General features: G+C 46.6%; 1 protein-coding gene across 1 annotated transcript in view; it reads right to left on the bottom strand.

Annotated features, from left to right (window-relative positions):
* Positions 1 to 22,734, bottom strand: part of SREBF2 (sterol regulatory element binding transcription factor 2) — a 60,647-nt gene that overhangs the window by 32,291 nt on the left and 5,622 nt on the right. The window contains exons 2-4 of the mRNA XM_055394260.2: positions 3,071 to 3,487; positions 1,886 to 2,067; positions 699 to 845 (exon numbers count right to left, since the gene is read on the bottom strand). Coding sequence (XP_055250235.1) covers positions 699 to 845; positions 1,886 to 2,067; positions 3,071 to 3,487 — 746 coding nt within the window. The remainder of the gene's footprint in view (positions 1 to 698; positions 846 to 1,885; positions 2,068 to 3,070; positions 3,488 to 22,734) is intronic.

The raw sequence follows: 22,734 nt of genomic DNA, 5'->3' as shown, positions 1-22,734 counted from the left end.
GTGATGTATGTAATACAGTGTAACCAACGTAACCCTGACGAAGACACAGACCCTTTCTATTTCGCGAGAAAGTTCCCACACGCCCCTTTCCCATCTTCGTAATCACTGCTCTGACTTCTCACTGTCTTCTTAAACTTCATCGACTGGAAACATCAGCATGAATTCTTTGTGATCAGCATCTTTTGCTCAGCATACTATTTCTGAAGGTCAGCCATGTAGCTGTATGTATCAGTAGTTCTTTTTGGATGGATAGCTGGGTTGACTCTGGTTTTTGGCTTTTATGAATTGTGCTTACTTTTGATTTCTGATCACTTTTTTCTGTCAGACTCTCCGTCCACAAGATGCGGACAGTGACCAAGACCCTACAGCTTAAGTAAGGGACCTTCCATGCCCCACCTTGAAGCCCCTCCCCGCCTAGGGTCCTTCACAGCTAAACCTCCATCGGCAGGACTGAGGAGATAGCTGGCCCTGTGTGGGCCTGCAGCTCCTCTGAGGGCCCCCTCGCTCCTCACAGACCCAAGGGCTCCCACATAACACTAGGTGCTGCTACTTCTCAAGGGGAAAAAAAACTAAAAAGGGGTGATTCTGCAATTTGGCTGACACATCCCATAGTTTCTGCATCTATTCAGTGTCTGGAGGCTTTGTTAACATCTCTCTGAGGGCTAACACCCCCGAGAAAGAGAGGGCACAGCTCTTACCGGAACTTGCAGGGCAGCTGTCTGGATGGGGGTGGTGAGGGCAGTGAGGGCGGGGTTCTGGACCGCAGCCATCACAGGGCTGCCATCTGTCTTCAGTGTGGTCAGGACAAGGGAGTCTGTCTTGATGATCTGAGGCTGTACCAGGACCTGCATGGAAAAGGAAGAAAAGGAAAGGGAAGGTAGCACTGTATTTCTTTTTCTCCCTCTTTTGGCTGTACCATCCAGCACATGAGACCGTAAGTTCTCAGACCAGGGATGGAACCCATACCCCTTGCAGTGGACGTGTAAAGTCCTAACCATTGGACCACCAAGGAAGTCCTGGCAGTGCTATTTTTCTGTTTTGTGTTACTTCTTGCTGCAAAGACCCTCCAGACAAGATAGATAAAATTTTCATAAAACTGAGACTGTAGCTTGACTACTGGGTTGATGGGGAGAAAGAACACAGCTAAAGAGGGTTTAGGGCTTCACTTCTCAAGTGGCTTAGTGGTAAAGGATCTGCCTGCCAAGCAGAAGACGTGGCTAGATCCCTGAGTCGGGAAGATAACCTGAGAAAGAAATGGCAACCCATTCCAGTACTCTTGTCTGGGAAATCCTATGGACACAGGAGGCTGGCAGGCCACGGTCCATGGGGTCACAAGAATCGGCTACAACTCAGAGACTAACCACCAACAACAAAGAGGGTCTTGGGATGGAAGGCTGAAAGGCTTCCATGCGAGCAGTGCCAGGAGCCTAGCTAGTGCGGAGAAGGCATGGCGCAGAGGGACTGTGGAGCGGAGAGAGATCTGATTGTGGACAAACTTAGGAATGCCAGGAACATGGCTGAGAAGCAAAAATGGTAAACCTGGCTTTTTTAAGATAAATTACTTCATTAGTTAAAAACACAGTCCACTGTGATGCGTGTCTTAAAAACACTTTAGCACATCTGTTTTCCGTTCATACCTATTACATGTGCAGATGAGTTAATACACCAGCATTTCCTGAGTTTATATGTGTGCCAGTGTCCGCCTACAGACGTCATCTCTGCTGGGTCTCATGGGTGCTTCGTAAGGGCCAGTGGCCCCAACCTGCCCCCACCAGTGGCTCCCTCACACCCTGCTGGCCCTGCTTGGTATGTAGACCCCATCCTCCATCACAGACTGGCCGAGAGCCCCTACCAAGACCTCCCGGAACTCCTGCCAGCCACCTACCGGGACCTGCTGCACCTGGGGTGCAGCCACTGTCTGCACCGTGGCCGGGGCCAGGGTCTGCAGCGTGCCATTGGCCGTCTGTGTAAGCACCCGCTGGGCCTGCACCGTCTGCACCTGCTGCTGGATGGTGACTGGCTGCACCTGGGAGGAGGTCACTAGGCTCTGGACTTGAGGCTGAAGGACTTGGGAAGAGAAGAGAAAAAAAGTCACATGGACGAGGAATGCATTCTGTCACTGTAGCTGCGCTGGAACCGAGTGCCTCGGAAGGAGCCCAGCTCCCTGCCTGCTTCTGGAGAGGATGTGGAGAGCCGTCCACAAGCCAGTCAAGTGGACAAGAATATCCCGTGAGGGCTACCTCAATTTCTGAGCGAACGAGAAGCTATTTCATCACTCCAGGTGCTGGAGTCGGGGTGAGGGGAGCTAAACAGCAAATGGCTGCCCCAGTGAGCGAGTTAACAGATGTTAGAACCAACTCCCGGGGCTTCATTGGCTCCCAGGAAATGAATGGAAAGTGTACTTTGGGATGACTGTTTTGGCTTTTTGCTCGGTCACCTTTCCCTGGCCCTGAAACCCCTGAAGTCCACTGAAGAGCTGGCAGATCCTGTTAAATAAATTAGTACAGCAGGACTAATCACACCCTGGGCTCCCCACAGGGTCAGAGAGAAATCCCACCCACGAAAAGGGGCTGGGACGCTGCACAGCGCAGAAAGTCGCTCGTTCACTCCGCATGCTCCGAGGAGGCCCGCCCCTTCAGGAGACGGTGCTCACGTCAACAGCACACTCCTCTCGGTGGTGGGCGCTCAGATGGTGGCTGGACGCCCGGTTCTCAGCCTACAGGAGCTGTGATCCTCCTGGTGCCTGGGTTAAGTTTCAAGACCCATTTCATGCAAGCCTCCACCTCTAGTTCTCAGGACAGCCCTGAGCCTACTGTGCCTGTCGGGAGTCTCTGACCACGAATCCTTGAAGCAGGCCCAACAGACATTAAGGCATCTGAAGAGCGGGAACCTGATCCTGCACCACCAGGCTCAGTTAACCAAAACCTCATTCAGACCGGGCCAAGTCACTAAGATTCTGTCATCCCCAGGGAGGACAGAATTCTTCACCATCTGCCTCTGCAGTGTCTGCAGACTGGCCTGAAAACTTTTGAACCCATTAAAGGCTGTGGCATCTGAGTTCTCGAGTCACCTTGAAAGCTGGTAGCTGCATTCTGGTAGATGACGGGCTGCTGGATGATCCTCGTCTGCGGAGCGGTGCTGAAGGTCGGGGTGATCATGACGGTCTGCGGAGGCAGCGGGGCGGGGGTAGGGGGCTGTGGCTGGGGGCGGGGCTGCAGAACCGGGGCCGCCCTCGGCGGGGTGGGACCCGAAGCCGCGGGCGCTTTGACCTGGAGGGTCGCAGCCTGCGGGGAGGTGGCCGAGGGTGAGAAGGCCGGCAGCGGGACCTGGCTGAAGGGCCGCTGCCCGGAGGTGTCCCCGCTCCCAGCTCCGCCACCGCTGCTGCCGCTGCCGCTGCCACTGCCACCGCCGGGGAAGGAGCCGCAGAGTGGCTCTGAGAACAAGTCAGGGAACTCGCCCACTTGATTGCTGACGAACTGCAGCATCTCTGTGAACACACGGAGAGGGGGAATTTTACTGCCGTCCAAAACGTCTAGTTTAGTGGGTAAAATGTGAGATAAAACGCCTTGGTTGTTACTTGTTTGTGGTGTAGCTTTGGATCTAAAAAAAGGAAATAAACTTGAGAAAAGTATTTAGCATCATAAACAAACAAGATGCTGATTAACTTTTAAATTTGCTTAAGAACCTGAGGCACGAGAACTTGGGCAATCTCCAGGAGATGGGGAGGAACAGGGAGGCCTGGCGTGCTGCAGTCCGCGGGGTCACGAAGACTGGGACATGACTAGCAGCTGAACAACAACTGAGGCGTGAGAAAATCCAGCAGCTTCCCCAAGACCAGGGCAGAGATGGATGACCTCTCTCGCGCGTGGGGACTCAATGGGGCCAACATGGCCGACCGTGGGCAAGCGGAACAGGACTTCACTTGGCTCCTGTTCTCCCTCCTCACCACCTCCAGGCTCGCCCTGCCCACTTTCCTCATTGTCTGCATCAGGTCTAACAGGAGCGGCCTCTGTGCTGGGTGAGTGCTGCCTTTGGAGGAGGCTGCTGGCCTCATTTTACAGTTGGGGGAGTCACTGCCCTAAGTTTTTGGGGCTCAGCAGCCTTGCACTGTGAAGCCACCTCCAGTCTCTGCCAGCACTGCTCCCCATGACAGAGCAGGAGTCGGCCAGACCCTGACTCTCCTCACCACAGGCATGCTCTGGGCCTTCCCTCCATCCTGGGCAATGGAACCCGCAAGGTTGATAAAGGTGATGGCCCCGAAGGAAAGATCTTACATGAGGTTGAGAACAGGGAAATCACTTGGCCAAGGTCACACAGCACATCAGGGCACAGCAAGAATTAGAACCAGTTCTTGGCCTCCCACCTTCGAGTTCTTCCACTGCACCATCAGAAGGTCAAGGCAAAACAACCCAGGCTCTGGACTCCTCTAGCTGTGCCCCTTTCCTTTGGGCAAGGAGTCTGTGGGGCCAAGGGCATGTGTCCACTGGAGACCATGCCCCCCTTCTAGATCGTGCAAAAAAAAAGTTCCTGGGACCCTAAATTCCCAGCCCTGAGGGCTGCAAGCCTGCTTCCAGGGCCTCCTCCCCTGGTTCATCCTCCCAAAGGTTTACCCAAACCGAACTTAATCCACGACCAATAACTCATCTCTCCAGACTCCCCTCCCCATAGGTCTGCTTCCCACTGGGGTCTGGGGCCTCAACTGTGTCCAAGCCCCTAAGCACTGTCTCTAATCATTCTTAACTGTGTGTGTGTGTGTGTGTGTGTGTGTGTGATGTGAATCTGCAATATGAAGAGTCTTACGTTAAGGAAAGCAGAAAGCTATCGTGTGTGTGTGTGTGTGTGTGTGACGTTAAGGAAAGCAGAAAGCTATCGTGTGTGTGTGTGTGTGACGTTAAGGAAAGCAGAAAGCTATCGTGTGTGTGTGTGTGTGTGTGTGTGTGTGTGTGTGTGTGTGACGTTAAGGAAAGCAGAAAGCTATCGTGTGTGTGTGTGTGTGTGTGTGTGTGTGTGACGTTAAGGAAAGCAGAAAGCTATCCTGTGTGTGTGTGTGTGTGTGTGTGTGTGTGTGTGTGACGTTAAGGAAAGCAGAAAGCTATCGTGTGTGTGTGTGTGTGTGACGTTAAGGAAAGCAGAAAGCTATCGTGTGTGTGACGTTAAGGAAAGCAGAAAGCTAGTGTGTGTGTGTGTGTGTGTGTGTGTGTGTGTGTGTGTGTGATGTGAATCTGCAATATGAAGAGTCTTACGTTAAGGAAAGCAGAAAGCTATCCTGTGACCTAGAAGTTCAGCATGTTTAGTGTTCAGTCAGTTCAACCTGCTGGCAAACCAGCACCTCACAAGATTAAATGACTGCACAGTGGTGTTATTTACCAACACCACACCTCAACACTCGGCTCCGTCCCCACTCAGCCTGTCACCTGTGGGAGGGAGGAGTGGGCAGAATGCCACAGATAACTGTAACTTACACCAACTAATTCCAATTTCTCATACATGATTATTGAGAAATATCCTCAAATTAGCACAAAATTTAAACAATTCAGTGCTGACATGTTCCAAGCACAGTTTCTTAAAATGCTTTAAGAAAGTGATTCAGAGAAACCTAGTAATTTGTTGAGCCTTCCCATAATATCTCCCCGCTGGGGATTCAACACAGAGGACTACTCTGTGAGCTGTAAGACTCTTACTCCCCCACTAACTGTCCTAATCCATGGAAAGTGAAGGAGGGCAAGAGAGGCTGGAGGGCAGATGGGCACAGGCTTTGGCACCAGGTGGATCTCCAATCTAATCTGCTGTGTGAACACGAACAAGTCACTTCTTTCCACATCCCCATTTCCTCACAAGAGGCTGCCACAAGAAGACTTGGCTTCTTTGTGGTGAGGATTAATAAGATAATGTATGCAAAGTGCTTGGTGAGAGGCTGACCCTTACAAAGATCCCTGTCAGTGGGATCTGAAGCCCTACTACACGGGTGCTTGGCTCCACTTACCCTGTCGAGTGCTCTCCAGAAACTTTTATAGGGGGACACTTGGTCTGGCTGGGGAAAAGTAACGTGCAGAGGTCACATAGCTTAGCTCACAAAGCAGGGTGTGTATAGGCAGATGGAATGTGACTGCTTAAACTAAAAAAAAAAAAAAAAAAATCCTTTTCAACCCATACATGATGAGCTCCAGCAGAGCTATCTCCAGCCAGGCAGACAGGCACTGGGCTGAGGGGCACAGTGGGGCTGTTGAGACTGAGCACTTGAAGGAAGAAGGAAGAGGCTCTGGGAGCCACTGCTGCAGCAGGCCTGCTGGGCCTCCCCAGACCCAGCTGGCTGCAATGACAGAGGGGAGGCCGCACAGGTGCAGATCTGCTCTGTACCTCGGGGTACTCCCTGGGAGCGCCCAGCATCTCCTGGCGCTTCCCTGTTCCCATCACTCGTGTGCCATGGTCACGCAGGTTCCCATGTCCATGAAATCTGGAAAAGGGAGGCCTAAGAGAAGGCAGTTTGTTGTTTTCTGTTTAAATAATTTTCTTTTTGGCCGTGCTGGGTCTTCTTTGCTGTGCAGGCTTTTCTCTAGTGGCGGTGCATGGGCTTCTCACAGCAGTGGCTTCTTTTGTTGAGGAGCACAGGCTCAATAGCTGTGGCTCACGGGCTTAGTGGTATCTTCCCAGGCCAGGGATCAAATCCGTGTCTCCTGCATTGGCAGGTGGAGTCTTCCCCACTGAGCCACTGGGAAGTCTGGGTATTTTTATGGAGCTTTGAAAATACAGTTGGGTGAGACATGGAGGACCAGACACGGGCCTCCTTGGAGCTGGGCCACCACTTGAGACCTGCAAACCCCAGCTCACTGGGTGGGGTGGAAGGGCACCCCTGTCAGTCACCTTCCCTACCAAGCTACCCTCCTGTGTTTAGCTGCTTCATAAACTAAGATTCAAGTTGCCTGATAAAGTAAGCTGGGCCCCAAGAAACTACATGTGGGCTCTGGCTGTCACCTGTGCATGACAGTCCCAGGTTTCATCCGAAGAGATCCCAAGTTCACATGTACTTTACAGGGCCTGGGACCTGGAGGTAACATAAGCCACTGTGTCTGGCTCGGTCCAGTGGCATCTACCTGAGAATGAGGTAACCTGAAATCCAATCAGATTAATTTCGGTCAGAAATAAAGAATCTGAAGCTCCAAACAGGGTAACATCATTTTCAATACTGCAGCTGGTCAAAAATCCTTTCTGTGGGTGTTTGTTACTGAGCCCTGTTAGGTGCTAGAACTGTTTTACAAAGGTCATTTATTCTTATATTTTGTATTTATTATGGATCTTGGGTTAGACAATGTTTTCTCAAAGATTTTTTCGTTCAGTTCAGTTCAGTCGCTCAGTCGTGTCCGACTCTCTGCAACCCCATGAATCACAGCACGCCAGGCCTCCCTGTCCATCACCAACTCCCGGAGTTCACTCAAACCCATGTCCCTCAAGTCGGTGATGCCATCCAGCCATCTCATTCTCTGTCGTCCCCTTCTCCTCCTGCCCCCAATCCCTCCCAGCATCACAGTCTTTTCCAGTGAGTCAACTCTTAAGTCTTTACTGAATTTGTTACAATGTTGCTTCTGCTTTATGTTTTGGTTTTCTGGCCATGAGGCATGTGGGATAGCTCTCTGACCAGGAGTGGAACCTGCGTCCCCTGCACGGGAAGGCGAAGTTTTAACCCCTGGGCTGCCAGGGAAGGCCCTAGACAATGTTTTAAAATAATTTTCTTTTTTAAACATAAGTAACATATTCACTACAGAAAAATTTAGAAAAAAATTAAATGAAAAAAAAAATATCACCCAGCAATTCCATCACCCAGAGACATCTACCATCAATGTTTTGATGTGTATCTTTCCAGACTTCTTCCCATTCATTCAAGGTTTGCTTGCAAACACAAGCATGAACACACGTGGGATGGTTTTAAAAAAATGGGATCACACTGGGGAGATGCTATTTTGTCCCTGTTTCTTTCGCTTAATAAAACACAAAGAATATGTAGTGTCAACCATTACGGACAGAATATCATCCTTTCTGAGAGTCGTACATTCATATTGTATTGTGTTGTGCGGTACCGCATTGTATTATATTGTATTAATGTACCAGGATTTAACCACTTGGCTAATCACTTGGTGATGATGAATGGATGCTTTAATCTTTTTGGCATGATGAACAACTCTTACAGAAATCTTGAACAAGGATCTTTTCCTACTTATCTGATTATTTATTTTCTTAGGATAAAGTTCTAGAAATTAGATGGCTGGGTCAAAAGACACGTATTCTATATATACTTCAGAAAGGTTATAACAATCTATATTCTTGGCAGTGTTTTCCCACATTTATTTCTGTCCATTTGATAGTGGGAAAAAACCATCTAATTGTTCTGATTGACATGAATGAGTATTAAATGAGGTTAAATGTCATTCCCCCCATTTCACTGGCCATTTGTATTCCTTCTTTGCAAACTGCCTGCTCTTGACTTTTGTTCATTTTTCTACTGGGCTATTTGTCTCTCCTTACTGATTTGAAACACCTTCATATATTATGGATTTTGCTCTTCCTTAAATATTTGCCCCACTTTGCTGGTTTATTTGCTTTTGCTTAGGAAAGAGAATGGCGCAGTCATGAGAGCCACCGTGTCCTGGCCCTGTAACCCGGGGTAAGTTGCACCTCTCCAAGTCACAGTCTTCTCACCTATAGAATGTGGCTAACAAGCATACTGAGCTCATCATGTTGTTGAGACAGAATTCACACAGAATCTACAGCACAGTGCCTGGCACTTAGTATTCGCTAGTACATGTTATACGTAGTGGTTTCTGATAGTTTTGCTTTATTTTTTGAAAATTTAGATTTTTTTCTGATGAAATGGATATATTAGGGAATAATTTGGGCATAAATTGTGTGTTTACTTATGCATTAAAGAAACACTAAAAAATGCATAAAACACACCCAGCTGAAATGAGCCACACAGGAAAACAAAAAATGCACACACCTCAAACATCTACCAGCTTCATCAGGTCACTTGCATGTATTATGAGCTATAACCATCCATATCTGGGGTCAGAATTTCCACTGGACTTCAGATAGCCCTTCTTCCTTCACTTCACAGTAACTCATGAGCTATAACTTTCCAACACCCACTTCCACAAGCAAACCTCAGGTCTTTTTCAAGGTAGAGTGCTGTATTTCCAAGCCACTTAACATCTGTAAAACTGTTTTAAGGGTTGCTATCTTAGTTATTTATTTTTAGCATTTAAATTTAAATTTTTTTATTGGGCTATAGTTGATTAACAAAATGCTAGTTTCAGTTTTACAACACAGTGATTCAAAATCTTTATAAATTATATACACTCTATTTAAGGTTATTATAAAATATTGGGTATTGTTCCTGCGCTGTACAATAAATAAATATAACCTTGCAGTTCATTTATTTTATACATGGTAGTTTGTACCTCCCTTTTTTTTTTCCAGAATGCCTATTTATTTTTCCTCTGTGTTTTCTGGTCTCCTACGAAGTTTCTGAGTGTTGAGAACCTAATCCCACTTTCCCCATAAGCTCTGTCGTTTTACTGCGTAACTCTGAATAGTGCAGTACTTCCTAGTAACAGGTACGTTCCATTACAGTGGAACAATTTTAATGCTGTATAGTAAAATTACCTGGTTACTGCTCCTCATCCCCAACATCATAAGGATATTGACCAAAACTGTCTTCACTTACTTTTGTTCATCTTTCACATTAGACCTGCCCAACAGACCTGAGAACACAGAAGCATGGTGTGTGATGTGTGTGGAACGAGAGAGACCCTAACCAGTCGGGGGGGGAGGTAAACACAAAATCTAATCCCCAAAATGTATCCCGTTTTCAAGTTGATGAACCTGTCTCCCTTCCTAGGATTTTTTTTTCTAATTAAAGAATCTTAAAAAAGAAAAAAAAAGTCCAGTGTAGATCCATATCAAACCTGAGGGTTAGTGTTAAGGCGACTTTTCATTTGTCCACCATTTTGCTATTTGTGATCACCCCTGCTTCCTCAGGACCTGGAAACATCTGTTATCTCCATTCAGGTCACCTGGAGGAGCAGTAAAGGAGCTGGGCTGTCGACCACTCCCTCATCATAGAAGCCCTGAAGTGCAAACAATACCAGAAGGAACAGAGGAACAGCTACACCAGGCAAACTGCCGCCTTAAAAATCGATCCACTCCGGAGTAAGAAATGGCAATACTCCAGTATTCTTGCCTGGAAAATTCCATGGAAAGAGGAGCCTGGCAGGCTACAGTCTATGGGGTTGCAAAGAGTCAGACACGATTAAGAGACTGAGCACACATAGTTATGAGAGAATCTGATAACATCAGGAGAAGGATGAATGACTCTATTTTACAGGTGCAGCAATAAAGGGAGGGCATTTCTCTAAAAGCCTCATGTATCCATGGTGTCTTATCAAATGTGCACTGGAAAGACAGCATTTGCACAAGGTAAATCTGAAGATCTTCTGTTTTCTGGAGAATGCCAAAATTCCTCTGTGTTTCAGGGATGTGTGGCAATGGCTTGAACATGTGATAAGGAAGCCTGAGTGTGCTCTATGGCAGGGGCCAACAATTAGACCCTGAAAGACAATTCAGAAAGCCAGGCAGGTCCAGTTGCACCTCAACAAATACCAGTCCAGGAATCAGAAGAGACACGTCACCCAGGGCAAAACCCACTAATAGTTTAAGAATAGAGTCTCTAAGGATTTGGGTCATATGCCACAGAACTCTTCCCTTGATGCAGCATTTAAGAAGACCCAAAGGGAGGTGGGAAAAGAAAAGAGACTGAATTGTGAAAAATTGAGAGTTTAAACTAGAATAACTGAGAGATGACAACTAGCGGAATGAGCCCCGTTCCCCACCCAAGGAAATAATAGGACTGTTAGAGAAATTAATAAGGTTTGTTTTATTTGTACAACTATTATTTTGTGTAAATGTGTGATCTGACAACAAGTACCCTCCAAATCTAGTGACTTGGAGTCAATATTTCCATAGAAAATGTGACCACTTATGAAATTTCTTGAATATAAATACTCAAGAAATGAAATATCCTCAAGATATTCTTTGAAATTATATGCTATGGCAGCTCTACAGATAAAATTATTCTAGAGATCTCTCAAATTAAAAAAAAAGCGATCCACTCAAACACCGGGAGGCACATTCATTGGCTAAGAAGCTCAGAGCACAGGGGTAGAATCACGTACTTCAGGAGAATCCTGGGTCACAGTCCTGGGGAGAGGGAGGCTGGAGGAGGTGCCGAATGACACAGGATGACAAGTGGGTGACTCAGGTATCCTATATTTTAAGTGAGGGATGAGTGAACTCTTTACTGGCAAAGAAACCACAGAGGAAAATAAGGCAGGGAGGTGGAATTTCTCAAATGCTTGTGTTTCATAATACACACAAATGTGTCACACACTCCTCTGCACATTTTGAGTATTACGTAATAAAATGATACATTGAAAGATTAAGAGAGAAAAGAAAACACAAAGGGAAGCCAAGTAGTTCTCAGACAGCCTCTGGTCTGCCCTGGCTCTCTCGCCACCTGCCCAGGCTGGGCATCAGGGCAGCCCCAGAGGACCCGGCTCAGCTGACCGGTGCCGTTGTCTCTGGGCCAACAGAACCTGAGCCAGCTCTTGAGTTCCAATCGAAAGATAGTGACCTGCGGCACTACCTTCACTTGCTCTTTTCTTCTTTCCTCTGTGGTGAGTTCACTATGAATTCCTGGCAGGTCTCCTTCCACAGTATCACAGGGTTATCTCTTCGCTCCCTCCTGCCTTGATTTCAACAGCAGCCTTCTACCTGGTGACCGAACAGTCTTGAGTATTTTGTTGGGCCAACAATCTTTCAAAGCAAATCAAACTTCTCAAATAGGAGCTTCATAGCTTCCCACCGATGGCTCCCTCCAACTCCAAGGGATTTCACTTCCCACTCATTTTAGCTCATCATCCACCCTGGAAAAGTACCCACTCGCTTCCTTGTCAGCACAAGCCTTTGGGAGGGGAGGAGGGGCTCTTTCTCTGAATGCGATCACCTGCCTCACCCTTCTGCTTGTTAGAGCCTTCTTCCTTTTAATTGCACAATTCCATTTCAAAACAACTTACAATTTCTTTCACCGAGGACACTTTTCTACCTCAGGTCTAGCCATCTTTTAGCTCCTGAACCCAACTGTGATTTGTTTAAAAAAAAAAAAGTTGTCCAAAACTTAAAAATAAGCAGGGGGAAAAAAAAGTACAGTGTCTCTAAAGTCCTACCTGATGCTCTCCGGAAACACAAAGTGGTCTGACTTCCTCTTTACTACTCATCAGGCACACATTCTGTAAAATGAGATGTTCACACGTAGAAAATAAACAAGTTGCAAATGACTTGTCGGGTGAAAAAGATAACCTTGAAAGCTTTGTCTTTATTGCCCTGCAGGACATTAACCGGTTATGTATCTGAATTTGCAATCTTGCTTCTTTCCTACTATGTGAGTATCAGCTTCTTGCATTCTCCTTGAATCCACCTTTGTCATCCTGCTGTTTGCCTCAGTAATCTTCATAAATCTTGGGTGCATACTAATAATATACTGGTATAAGAGTATGCTTCTAACATTAAAAAGTTTGTTTTGTCATATTATATCCAGTAAGACATATTTTTTAATATTTTCCTTAGATCTTGTGCTTCACCAGCACACAGACAAAACCTTCCACTCCCTGGGCCTCTCTAGGCACTCAGCGCTCTGGTACTTAAAAGACTTGGTGTCAACTCACTGCGATGCCCTCACATGCAACCTTCATGCACTCTATAAAAACGGCAAACATGCTTTCTGAACCAAAAGTGGAAGGGACACCGCCTCACGATGGGACAAGATGTTTTTGAAATTTGGGTTACCCAGGAAAATCTGGACAAATTTCTGCAATTTCCACAAAGCTTCCACTTTTGGTTAAATAGGCATATAAATGCAAGGTTTTAAATGTGTTGAACACCCACTGTGTGCTGGCACAGAGATGACAAAACACCCCTCGACCTCAAGGAGTTGGTGAGAGTGACAGATCGGGTGGCGACAGTCACAGCAGACGAGGACAACACAAGGGATGTGATAAAATCACTGACTCCAGCTGGTCCTCAAGAAGCTGGAATGAAGGCTGACCAGGATGCCGGGTGAATTCTAGGCCCAGGGAATCTTGTCAGTCACGGCTCGGAGGCCTGGAGCTGTACGGTGGGCAGCGCAAGGGCACCAGGCTGGGCAGGTGGTCAAGACCAAATCCTGAAGGGATCTGCAGCTCATGGTAATGAACTTGGTCTCTCTCCTTCTTAAAGAAGGAAAAGCTACAGCCAGCAGTCCAGCAATTGCTCTAGGAAGGGGAGCCCTGCAGCTCAGCCCTGCTCACTCTGGTTTGTATAGGGAGCTACTGGCTTGCCCAGAGTCCCCAGATACCATATGCTCATTAAGAATCATTCTGAGCAAAGACTTAAGGCTGAGTTCTGCCTTGAGAGGAGAATATCAAAACAGCTAAAACAAAAGTTAACGTAACTTCAACAGAGGAAAAGACTTCTGAAAATCAATTAAACGGAAGTTCTTTTTTTTTCTTTAATTTTTGGCTGTGCCACACAGCATGAGGGCTTAGTTTCCTGACCAGGGATTGAAACTGTATGCCTTGCAGTGGAAATGTGGAGTCTTAAACACTGGACCACCAGGGAAGTCCCCAAAGGAAAGTTCCAGTTATGTATGAAAACTGGGAAACAGGCCACCTATCTCTTAGGGGTTCTGTGAAGGGAGCATGGCAAACCATCATATTAAAAAGGAAAAGCAGAATGTTGAAAAGTTAAACCAAGAATTACCTGAAAGGCCAAAGAGAACGGGGATTCCCAAGTTTAAATTCAAAGAGGGCTTTCTGTGTGACAAATCAGAAGGCTGGTTGGAACTCTCAGAATGTAATTGTGCTGCCTCTGGGAAATTAATTGATCTCTCCGAGACTCAGTTTCTCTAAATATGGGAACAATCCAAATTCCAACGGATATATATTAATATATAGGGATATGACCAGCACATACTAAAATGTCTTTTACTTTTTCAGTTTCTTTTTTAACCTAACATTTGAAAAGGGGTATTTGTAGCTTAGCTTCCAATTTAACCTTTGAATAAAAGCCAGTAGTCACACTATTGATGTTTAAAAGCAAAAACAATTCAGTGACAAAGCTAATAAACTTATTTTCTAACTAGAAATCATATTTACATTTTATTCAAACGCAGAGAAGGTGGTTATGACTGAAATTAAATTCACTTCCTATTGACTCTATGTGGACAACATAATAATAGCTGTCACTAACACCTACTTACTGCTTCACACAAACCCAGACGCTAGTATTACTATTCTACTTCACAGGTCATGGAAATGCAGTTCAGGGATGTTAAACTATTTGCTCAAGCCCTTCATACAAGCTACAAGATCTGAATTTATATCTGTAGTGAGATCTGCATCTCTATTCCATGCACTCTATTTCCCCCCACAAAACAAACATTTCTTGGATTTTACAACTTAGGAGAAAGATGCAAGATGGACCAGGTGCGACAATAAAGTCTGGGGAATCTGGGTGTGGGTGGAGGGGAGGCACTTAATGTAACCCATCTCATGACTCCCAATACTAATGAAAGAACAACCATCTCAGGGTAACACACATGTGACTGACTCATGGGGGAGTAGACGAGAGAGATTTTTGCCTGACTGTATTTTGCCAGCAAACTTTCCTCCCGAAGTACTAAACCTGTCTCCAGATGAGACCTTCTGCCTTGACAAGATGCTCCTTTCCAGAACACCCTTCTTTCTTCAAATAAAGAACCAACCAATAAAGACACAACCCTTAAGACCTGCATTCAACACACATTAACTGAGCCTACAGTGCGCCAGACACAAAACTGAACACATCAAGAGGCAAGTGTTCTGATGGAGAAACCCTGTGTGAACACCTGCCAGGGCCGGGTGCCGTGTGCTGGGATGATAAAAGGCGCATGATGGAATAGGACCCTGTCGGAGTACATTTCCTAAAAAGCTTCTGTTGTTGATTTTTACTGCAATTCATCTCATGCTTGTGTGTGAGCATTTAAAGGTTAAATGTGATTTTTTTTTTATTTTTTTTACTAGAAAAGAACTTCATTAGCAATGTCACCCAGTTGTGTCTGCTTTTAACACCTTGCTTGTGCAAACTTCTACTCATCATGGTATACGATTCAAATCACCCTGTGAGGTAGCTTTAAGCACTCTTTTAAATGAGTTAATATATGCACAGCACTTAGAATAGTGTCTGGCACAGAAGTGCTTAAAAGTGGTGACGGTGGTGGGGGTTGTTACACAGGAAGAAATAAGCCCAAGTCCAATGAGGGGTCTTAGGCAGGTGAGTCTGTGAAGGCTCCATCTTGCTCCAGACGTCACCCCAACAAGCACGCTGTGGGGGCTTCTTCTCAGGAGCCCTCCACCCCTGGGACTGTCCCAGCTCGCAGTGACAGTCCCCACCCATGGGGCGTCCCACCCTGGGTCCCAGCAGGGAACCCAGGTCTTATCCAAGACCACATTAGAGGCATCAGATCTGTTGACCGCCCACATTTGAAAGGCTGTCAATCTTGTTTCTTTATTCCTTTGAAAAGGATGCTTTTAGAAACAGATCAAGAATAGATTTTGAGAATAACAATTAAGAAAAAACTCATGCCAATGACTAGCGGTAATAATAAAAATAGTACAGCAATTGTTCACATTTCCTGAGCTCTTACCACGTGTTAGCAATTACGTTAAGCATTTGACATGGATTTCATCACTTCATCTCCACAACACTTTGAGGTAGGTGCCTTCATCACCTCCACTTCACACACAAGGAATACTAGGAGCAGAGAGGTTACTTTTCCAGTGTCACTCAGTCAGCAGGTGACGGCGCTGGGACTGAAGAGTAAAGTTCTCAGCCACCACCCTGGACAGATGCTTTGCTTCTGTTACTATGTGGATGTCACCAGACAGAGCCTCGTTCTTGAATGGGAAAAAACATCCCCAGCTCAGGAAGGAAAAGAGTGTCATCCCAGGTGTCCTGGATCTCCTGACCTGTTCCCACTCTGTATCACACTGGTGTCTCTCTCCCTCTCCCGCAACAAAGAGGCTGAAAGTTGAACAACAGGCACAGAGGAAGACTCGCAGGAACGCCCCTGCACAAGCCTGTTCCAGGGGGTGGCGCTGACAGTGCCAGGTGACCGAGTGTCCACAAAGTCCGGCAAAAGCCACTTCTTCCACTTAACTGTCCTCCTGGGGGGCAAAGTTCCAAAGCTGGGGATCTCAACCTTTCCCAGTCCTTAAACCACTCAGTAAAGCAATTATACTCCAAGAAAAATTAATTTTAAAAAAGTCATTCAGGCAAAAGTGAAAGACCTCAGTGACTCACCAACCTACCCTTTCCCAAATCATTCAGTTCAGTTCAGTCGCTCAGTCGTGTCCGAGTCTCTGTGACCCCATGAATCACAGCACGCCAGGCCTCCCTGTCCATCACCAACTCCCGGAGTTCACTCAAACTCATGTCCATCGAGTCGGTGATGCCATCCAGCCATCTCATTCTCTGTCGTCCCCATCTCCTCCCGCCCCCAATCCCTCCCAGCATCAGAGTCTTTTCCAGTGAGTCAACTCGTCGCATGAGGTGGCCAAAGTATTGCAGTTTCAGTTTTAGCATCAGTCCTTCCAATGAACACCCAGGACTGATCTCCTTTAGAATGGTCTGGTTGGATCTCCTTGCAGTCCAAGGGACTCTCAAGAGTCTTCTCTAGCACCACAGTTCAAAAGCATCAATTCTTCGGCGATCAGCTTTCTTCACAGTCCAACTTTCACATCCATACATGACCACGGGAAAAACCATAGCCTTGACTAGATGGACCTTGGTTGGCAAAGTAATGTCTCTGCTTTTTAATATGCTATCTAGGTTGGTCATAACTTTCCTTCCAAGGAGTAAGCGTCTTTTAATTTCCTGGCTGCAATCAGCATCTGCAGTGATTTTGGAGCCCAAAAAATTAAAGTCTGACACTGTTTCCACTGTTTCCCCATCTATTTCCCATGAAGTGATGGGACCAGATGCCATGATCTTCGTTTTCTGAATGTTGAGCTTCAAGCCAAACTTTTCACTCTCCTCTTTCACTTTCATCAATAGGCCTTTGAGTTCCTCTTCACTTTCTGCCATAAGGATGGATTTGACCCAAATCATTACCACACCCCCAAATCTCCCTCAGACTAAGGACAAAAATAATACTCCCAAAGCAGGTTGCTAACCCCTGCTACAAATCACCACCCAGCACGTTCATACCCACTGTGCACTGCGGCACTGGGAGCTCGCGGAATCCGCATACAGCTGACTCCAAAGTGCCGGTTCCTTTCCCTCCCAGCAACCTCACAGGGAAGAAACCCAACCAAACCCCAAAACTGTGACAAGGGTGAACAGACAGGTGCCTCACAGAGGAAAAGGGCTGTCAGAAGGCAGAGAAAGGGCTGACTCGTCCTGGCAGGCAGGGAAAGCAGAGTCTCGAAGGGCGAAGAGACGTGTGTGACTTAGAGGCATGGGTAGGTGCTGCAGACAAAGGGAACGGTATGAGCAAAAGCATAGCACCAAGAAATGTTCTGGAAGGAGCTTCGGCAGAGCACGTGGAACAGAGTGGAGAGACGGAGCTGCCTATACTTGAGCTGTGAAGGGCCGCACTGAAGCTGCCTGGCATGGCACAGAAAACACCGTGGACGTCTGCCATTTCTGCTCTGTCTGCCATCCTTCAAGCTGAACCTCCCAGGCACCCTGATCTTCCTTGCTGGGTGGTCTCAGCAATAAGGTTTCCTGCCAGGTGGCTCTGATGAATGCAGGCTCCCACCAGGAACGTGACTCTAGGAAGCGGGGACAAGCAGAGGCCACCGAGGTGGCGGGTTCTAAACAGGCTGCTCTGGCCTCTCCTTAGCAAGACTCTGCTGCCGAGCTGCCCTTGGCTCTGGCCCATGTTCCTAGTCTGGCTCTCCCGCTTCTCTGATCAGTCCACACACCATCCTGCCAATAAACTCCTTTTCTACTTGAGCTACTCAAAGCCAGCTTCTGTGGCTCATCACCAAGCCTGCCAACTGACAGCACATGGGAGCAGGAGAGGGACCTGATCAAAACTATGCTTGAGGAAGGCTACAAAATACAGCTATCAAGAGGACAGCCTGCAAATCGCCTGAGCACGGTGGTCAAGCCTTAGGAAGCAGCTGTCCGCTCAGCCTGGGACAATACTGCGCCTGCTCCCTTGACCAATGCCTTTCCTGGACTCTACCCCAGATCTTGCCTTCCACATTGGAATCTCTGGGGGTGTACCCTAGTGGGCCTCTTAAGCACATTAAAGTTTGAGACCCTCAGTCCTACAGTGTTCTGGCCACAATGAATCACATATTCCCAAACATATTCCCAAATTATTCCCAACACCCTGCCTTTCCTAATTCTCCTTTCTAAAATACTATTCACTCATCCTTCACAACTCAGCTCAAATGCCAGTCTCTGAAGATTTTCCTTCTCCCCTTCCTTAGTGTTTCAAAAACTTGGGACTTTGTTCCTCTGTTCTGGCCTCTGTTGCATTTTGCTCTGTATTGTGACTTGCTGCTGAGATGTCAGCTCCCTGAAAGTTGAGACTTTTTCATTCATCTCTAATACCCAAGTCGAGCGATATGCTAGCTTGTGTGGGACCCAGCACAGAGCACAGATACGTAGCACAGAGCTAGGGACCTAATGGATACTCAGGTGGAACTGGGATGAATACATTTCTCAAATTAAATTTAAAACATTTAAAACAACTTCTGACCAGAACAGGGGTCCCCAGACAGGCTTCCAGAGTCAGGGCATCTCCCACCTCCCACGGGGTAGGGAAGAGTACGAGCTCACATCAGAAGGCCCAAGTTCACTCCTAATGCCACTTCATCAGCGTAGTAAATCTCGGGCAAATCATTTTATCTGTCTCTGTCTTCATCTGCAAAATGGGAATAAAATCAAGCACCTCCCAGCACTGTCAGGAAGACAAATGTATCAGAGGGACTTTTGTAACATGTTAGGCCTCGCAGGAACATTTACACTTAGGAAGCAGCAGTATTTCCATGAGTTGCTATGGGATGATGAGGGCCTGAGCCAAGAAGACTCCAGTTTAACAAGGCAGTTCCACATCTGGTTCAGCAGCCGGAATTTCATAGCTGATCCAGTCTAGTCCCTGAACCCAGCAGACCAGTTCCACGGGACAGATGCAGAAGCCACATTATAAGGGATGTTTAGACATGTGTTCATTAGCAATTCCGAAGGCCTGAGAGATGCAGAAAGAGCTCTGTTTTTCCAGCTTCCAAGCTGTTCCATGGTTGAGGATTAGTTTCTGAACAGAGGTTTCCCCAGAGAGCCTTCTTTTGAGGCCTCGCTCTGGGATCCTGCTACTCTTTAAAAAATTCCATCATGTCAACAAAGTTTAACCCGTGAGGTTTGTGGTCCAGAAATGGAACACTTGACCTTGTTCTGTGACTGCTCCTTTGTGTCCACCCACCACACCTACAGAAGCCCTTTCCAAAGGAAAGAATAAACATTTCAAAACTGTATTCTAAAAAAGGGCCCTTGGTCCTAAGAGTCCACTTGCAACTTGTAGTTCCTCGTTCACTCTCAGATAAGAATTGAAGAGAACGTTATACTCCCTGCCCTCTTCCGGGTGTGCGCTGTGGCTTCAGGCAAGTCTCAGAGCGCCTGAGATGCAGACAGCCCCAGTCCCCGCTCTGCAGCAGGAGAGAAGGCTGAGAGAAGTGCTGTGGGGCCAGGGAAGTCACTTGAAGCGTCCAGCACAGGCAGACCCTTTCTGATAAACACATGTGGACTGAAGGGAAACCTGAGCAGAGGAGGCTGGTCTCTCCAGCCCCAGCCCACCACCCACCTTGTATTCACAACTCCGAAGACCTCTACATCAGATGGGGATTTGGTATGTGGGGGAGGAAAAGTACATGGGTTTTGGTGTTGGAGTGAGGTCACCAGTTTACAACTTACTAGCTCTGATCTGGGCCTCAGTGTCTTCACCTGTAACATACCATGCAACTGGAGAAAGAATTAAAAGCAAAAGACAGTGTAGGTCAAAGGCCATACACACCGTGTGAAGGCAGGGACCTTGCTCACCCTGCCAGGGCTATACCCAGAGCCCAGCACAACACAGGCCCTCTGAAAGGGTCTCGACTGCAGAGCTAACCAGACACTGTGCTGGGCACATAGTGGATGCTGCCTACAGTGTGATTTCAAACCTGACGAAGGATGGAAAAGAAGTGGTGACTGCAGAGAGAGTCAATAATTAATAAAGAATAAGACAGTTACATTTACCTAGAGAACTAATGCACCTCAGGATAAATGACAGTACATCTGTAGGATCAAGATGAAATGGTCCCATATTCATTATCAAATATTGTGTATGTCTGTAGGAAGAATCACACGATGGGAAACAGCTATTGCATGTCAATTTCGGTCCTGCCCAACAAATAATCACAGAAAGTCCACCCATCTAGCTCAGAAAAACCACCCCCGTTGACTTTTAACAGTTCAAAGGAAAGTACTGTGAGAGATGAGGTTATTCATAACCAAAGGGCATTTCTTAAAATATCTGCAGATTTTGGTGAAAAGCAGTCATAAGAGAATTAGAACGAAGAACACTATAGGAATACAGAGTCCCAAAGAACTTTGATGCAAGGACAGAGGATTCACAGACTTTTGGCAGCAGACAGGGCTGTCACCAAGACACTGAAAAAAAGGGAACTCAGACAGAAGACAGTCCCAATGAAACAACGCAAAACAAGAAGTCATTTATCAAGTCCCCCAAGGCACAGGAGGGCTGAAAATAAGGAACTGCTGTACCTTTAGAGCAATTCTAAACGTACGGAGAGCAAGCCAACCCAATGAAGGATCACTCCAAGAAACCAAGTGGAGCAGAGGAGTAAGAGAGTCGCAACCACTAGGGTTCTGGGCAAGCAAAGGAAACATCAGAAGCACTCGAAGGGACTGCTCAGGAAGTTGGTGGCTGCTCACTGACTGTCCAGTGGCCTCAAGTACAGGAAAGGCAAATGAGGAACCAGGAGGCCAGGACAAAGGAGCCTGTTATCTGTGCATTGTTGGGGGGCTGGGTGGCATCAGCCCTGTACTGGCATAGAGACAGGCAGGATAAAGGGACCAGAGTTTCAGACTCTAGCTGGAAGCTAAGGAGGATAGGCCCTCTCCTCCACTGTGGTGGGGGAGTAAACTGGCCCATCCAGCGTGGAGAGCATTGGACAGGACCTATCGAAACCACAAAGGAGTCAGAAGAGGATGTTACTTCCTGCCCCTTCCTTTCATATGTTTTATCTCTTTTGATTCTGGCAGCACCAGTGATGTAGCTATCACCACCCTACCTTGAGCCAGCAACCCCACCTCTAGTCATTCATCCTGTGCCTATACCTGCACGTGGGTTTCTCAAGTGGCTCAGTGGTAAAGAATCTGCCTGCCAATGCAGGAGACACTGGACATCAGGGGTTTAATCCCTGGGTCGGGAAGATTCCCTGGGGAAGAACCAGTGACCCAGTCCAGGATTCATGCCTGGAGAATCCCACCAACAGAGGAACCTGGTGGGCTATAGTCCAGAGGGTCGCAAAGAGTCAGACACGACTGAGCACGCACACATACCTGCACATGTGTGCAATGATGAATTTACACAGCTATTCACACCAGCACATTTTTCATAGTAAGACTGGAAACACCCTCAAATGTCCACCAAAAAGGGACTGGGCAGATGAGTTATAGTGCATCTATATAATGGAAAACCCTGCAGCAGTGAAGTAGATTGGGAAGATCTCTAACATCAACACTGGCAGAAAAACAAAACTTATAGTATGCTAGTTATTTGTGAAAAATAAAAAGGGGAGCAAAAGTGAAAATCCATACATGCTATTTGCTTCTACCTGCATTCAGTTTTGAAGGATGTAAAGGAAATGAAAAAAATGAATAACCTGGGGGTTGTAGACCCTAAGTAGATGATGACAGGGCTGGGGGCAAGACTTTCCATAGTACCCCTTTCATATATTTATTTTGCTTTATGAATGTATCATTAAAAAAATATTTTCCAAGCAGTAAGTTCCAATCACCACAGTAATTTATCATATTGAAAAAGTTTTTTTTAATGAAAGGGCTACAGCTGGCAGTGTGTAAGAGCTATCACCCAGATCTTGACTTGAAGAGTCCTTGATGAGAAACACATACCAACGAACTAACTCCAAAGTGATTTGCTCATCTGTGTTCAGGGCAACAATACTTAGGTTAAGGAAACTGCAAATGATGAAAATGTTCCACAGGGACCTGAATAGGTGTTTGCCGCCTCAGATGAATTACACTGGATAATATGACAATTACACCTTAACTGTTTCCATGTACAGCAACCCACAAGTGAAAATGCTATAATGTTTCATGTGCACTTTAATATAAAGTTCATACACAAACCCAGCAGGAGAGACAATTTGATATTCAGGGGGCGCTATTTGAATAAAGTTGCTTAAAAAGTTCCTTTTCTAATTATGAAATTGAGGAAAGAAAAGGTCTATTCCATACAGAAGCAAAAATTCACTTTTTAAAAAAAGCCAAGCCTGGGCTGAGTATGAGGATGACAGAAAAGACTGAGAGGCAGGCAGCGCTCAGAACACTGGGTCACAGGCCCAGGTGTGAGCATGA

The sequence above is a fragment of the Moschus berezovskii genome, chromosome 6, assembly GCF_049115385.1.
Source record: "Moschus berezovskii isolate FMDL1 chromosome 6, NW_MosBer_1.0, whole genome shotgun sequence".
Taxonomy (NCBI): Eukaryota; Metazoa; Chordata; class Mammalia; order Artiodactyla; family Moschidae; genus Moschus; species Moschus berezovskii.
This window is presented reverse-complemented; position numbering and strand designations above follow the sequence as displayed.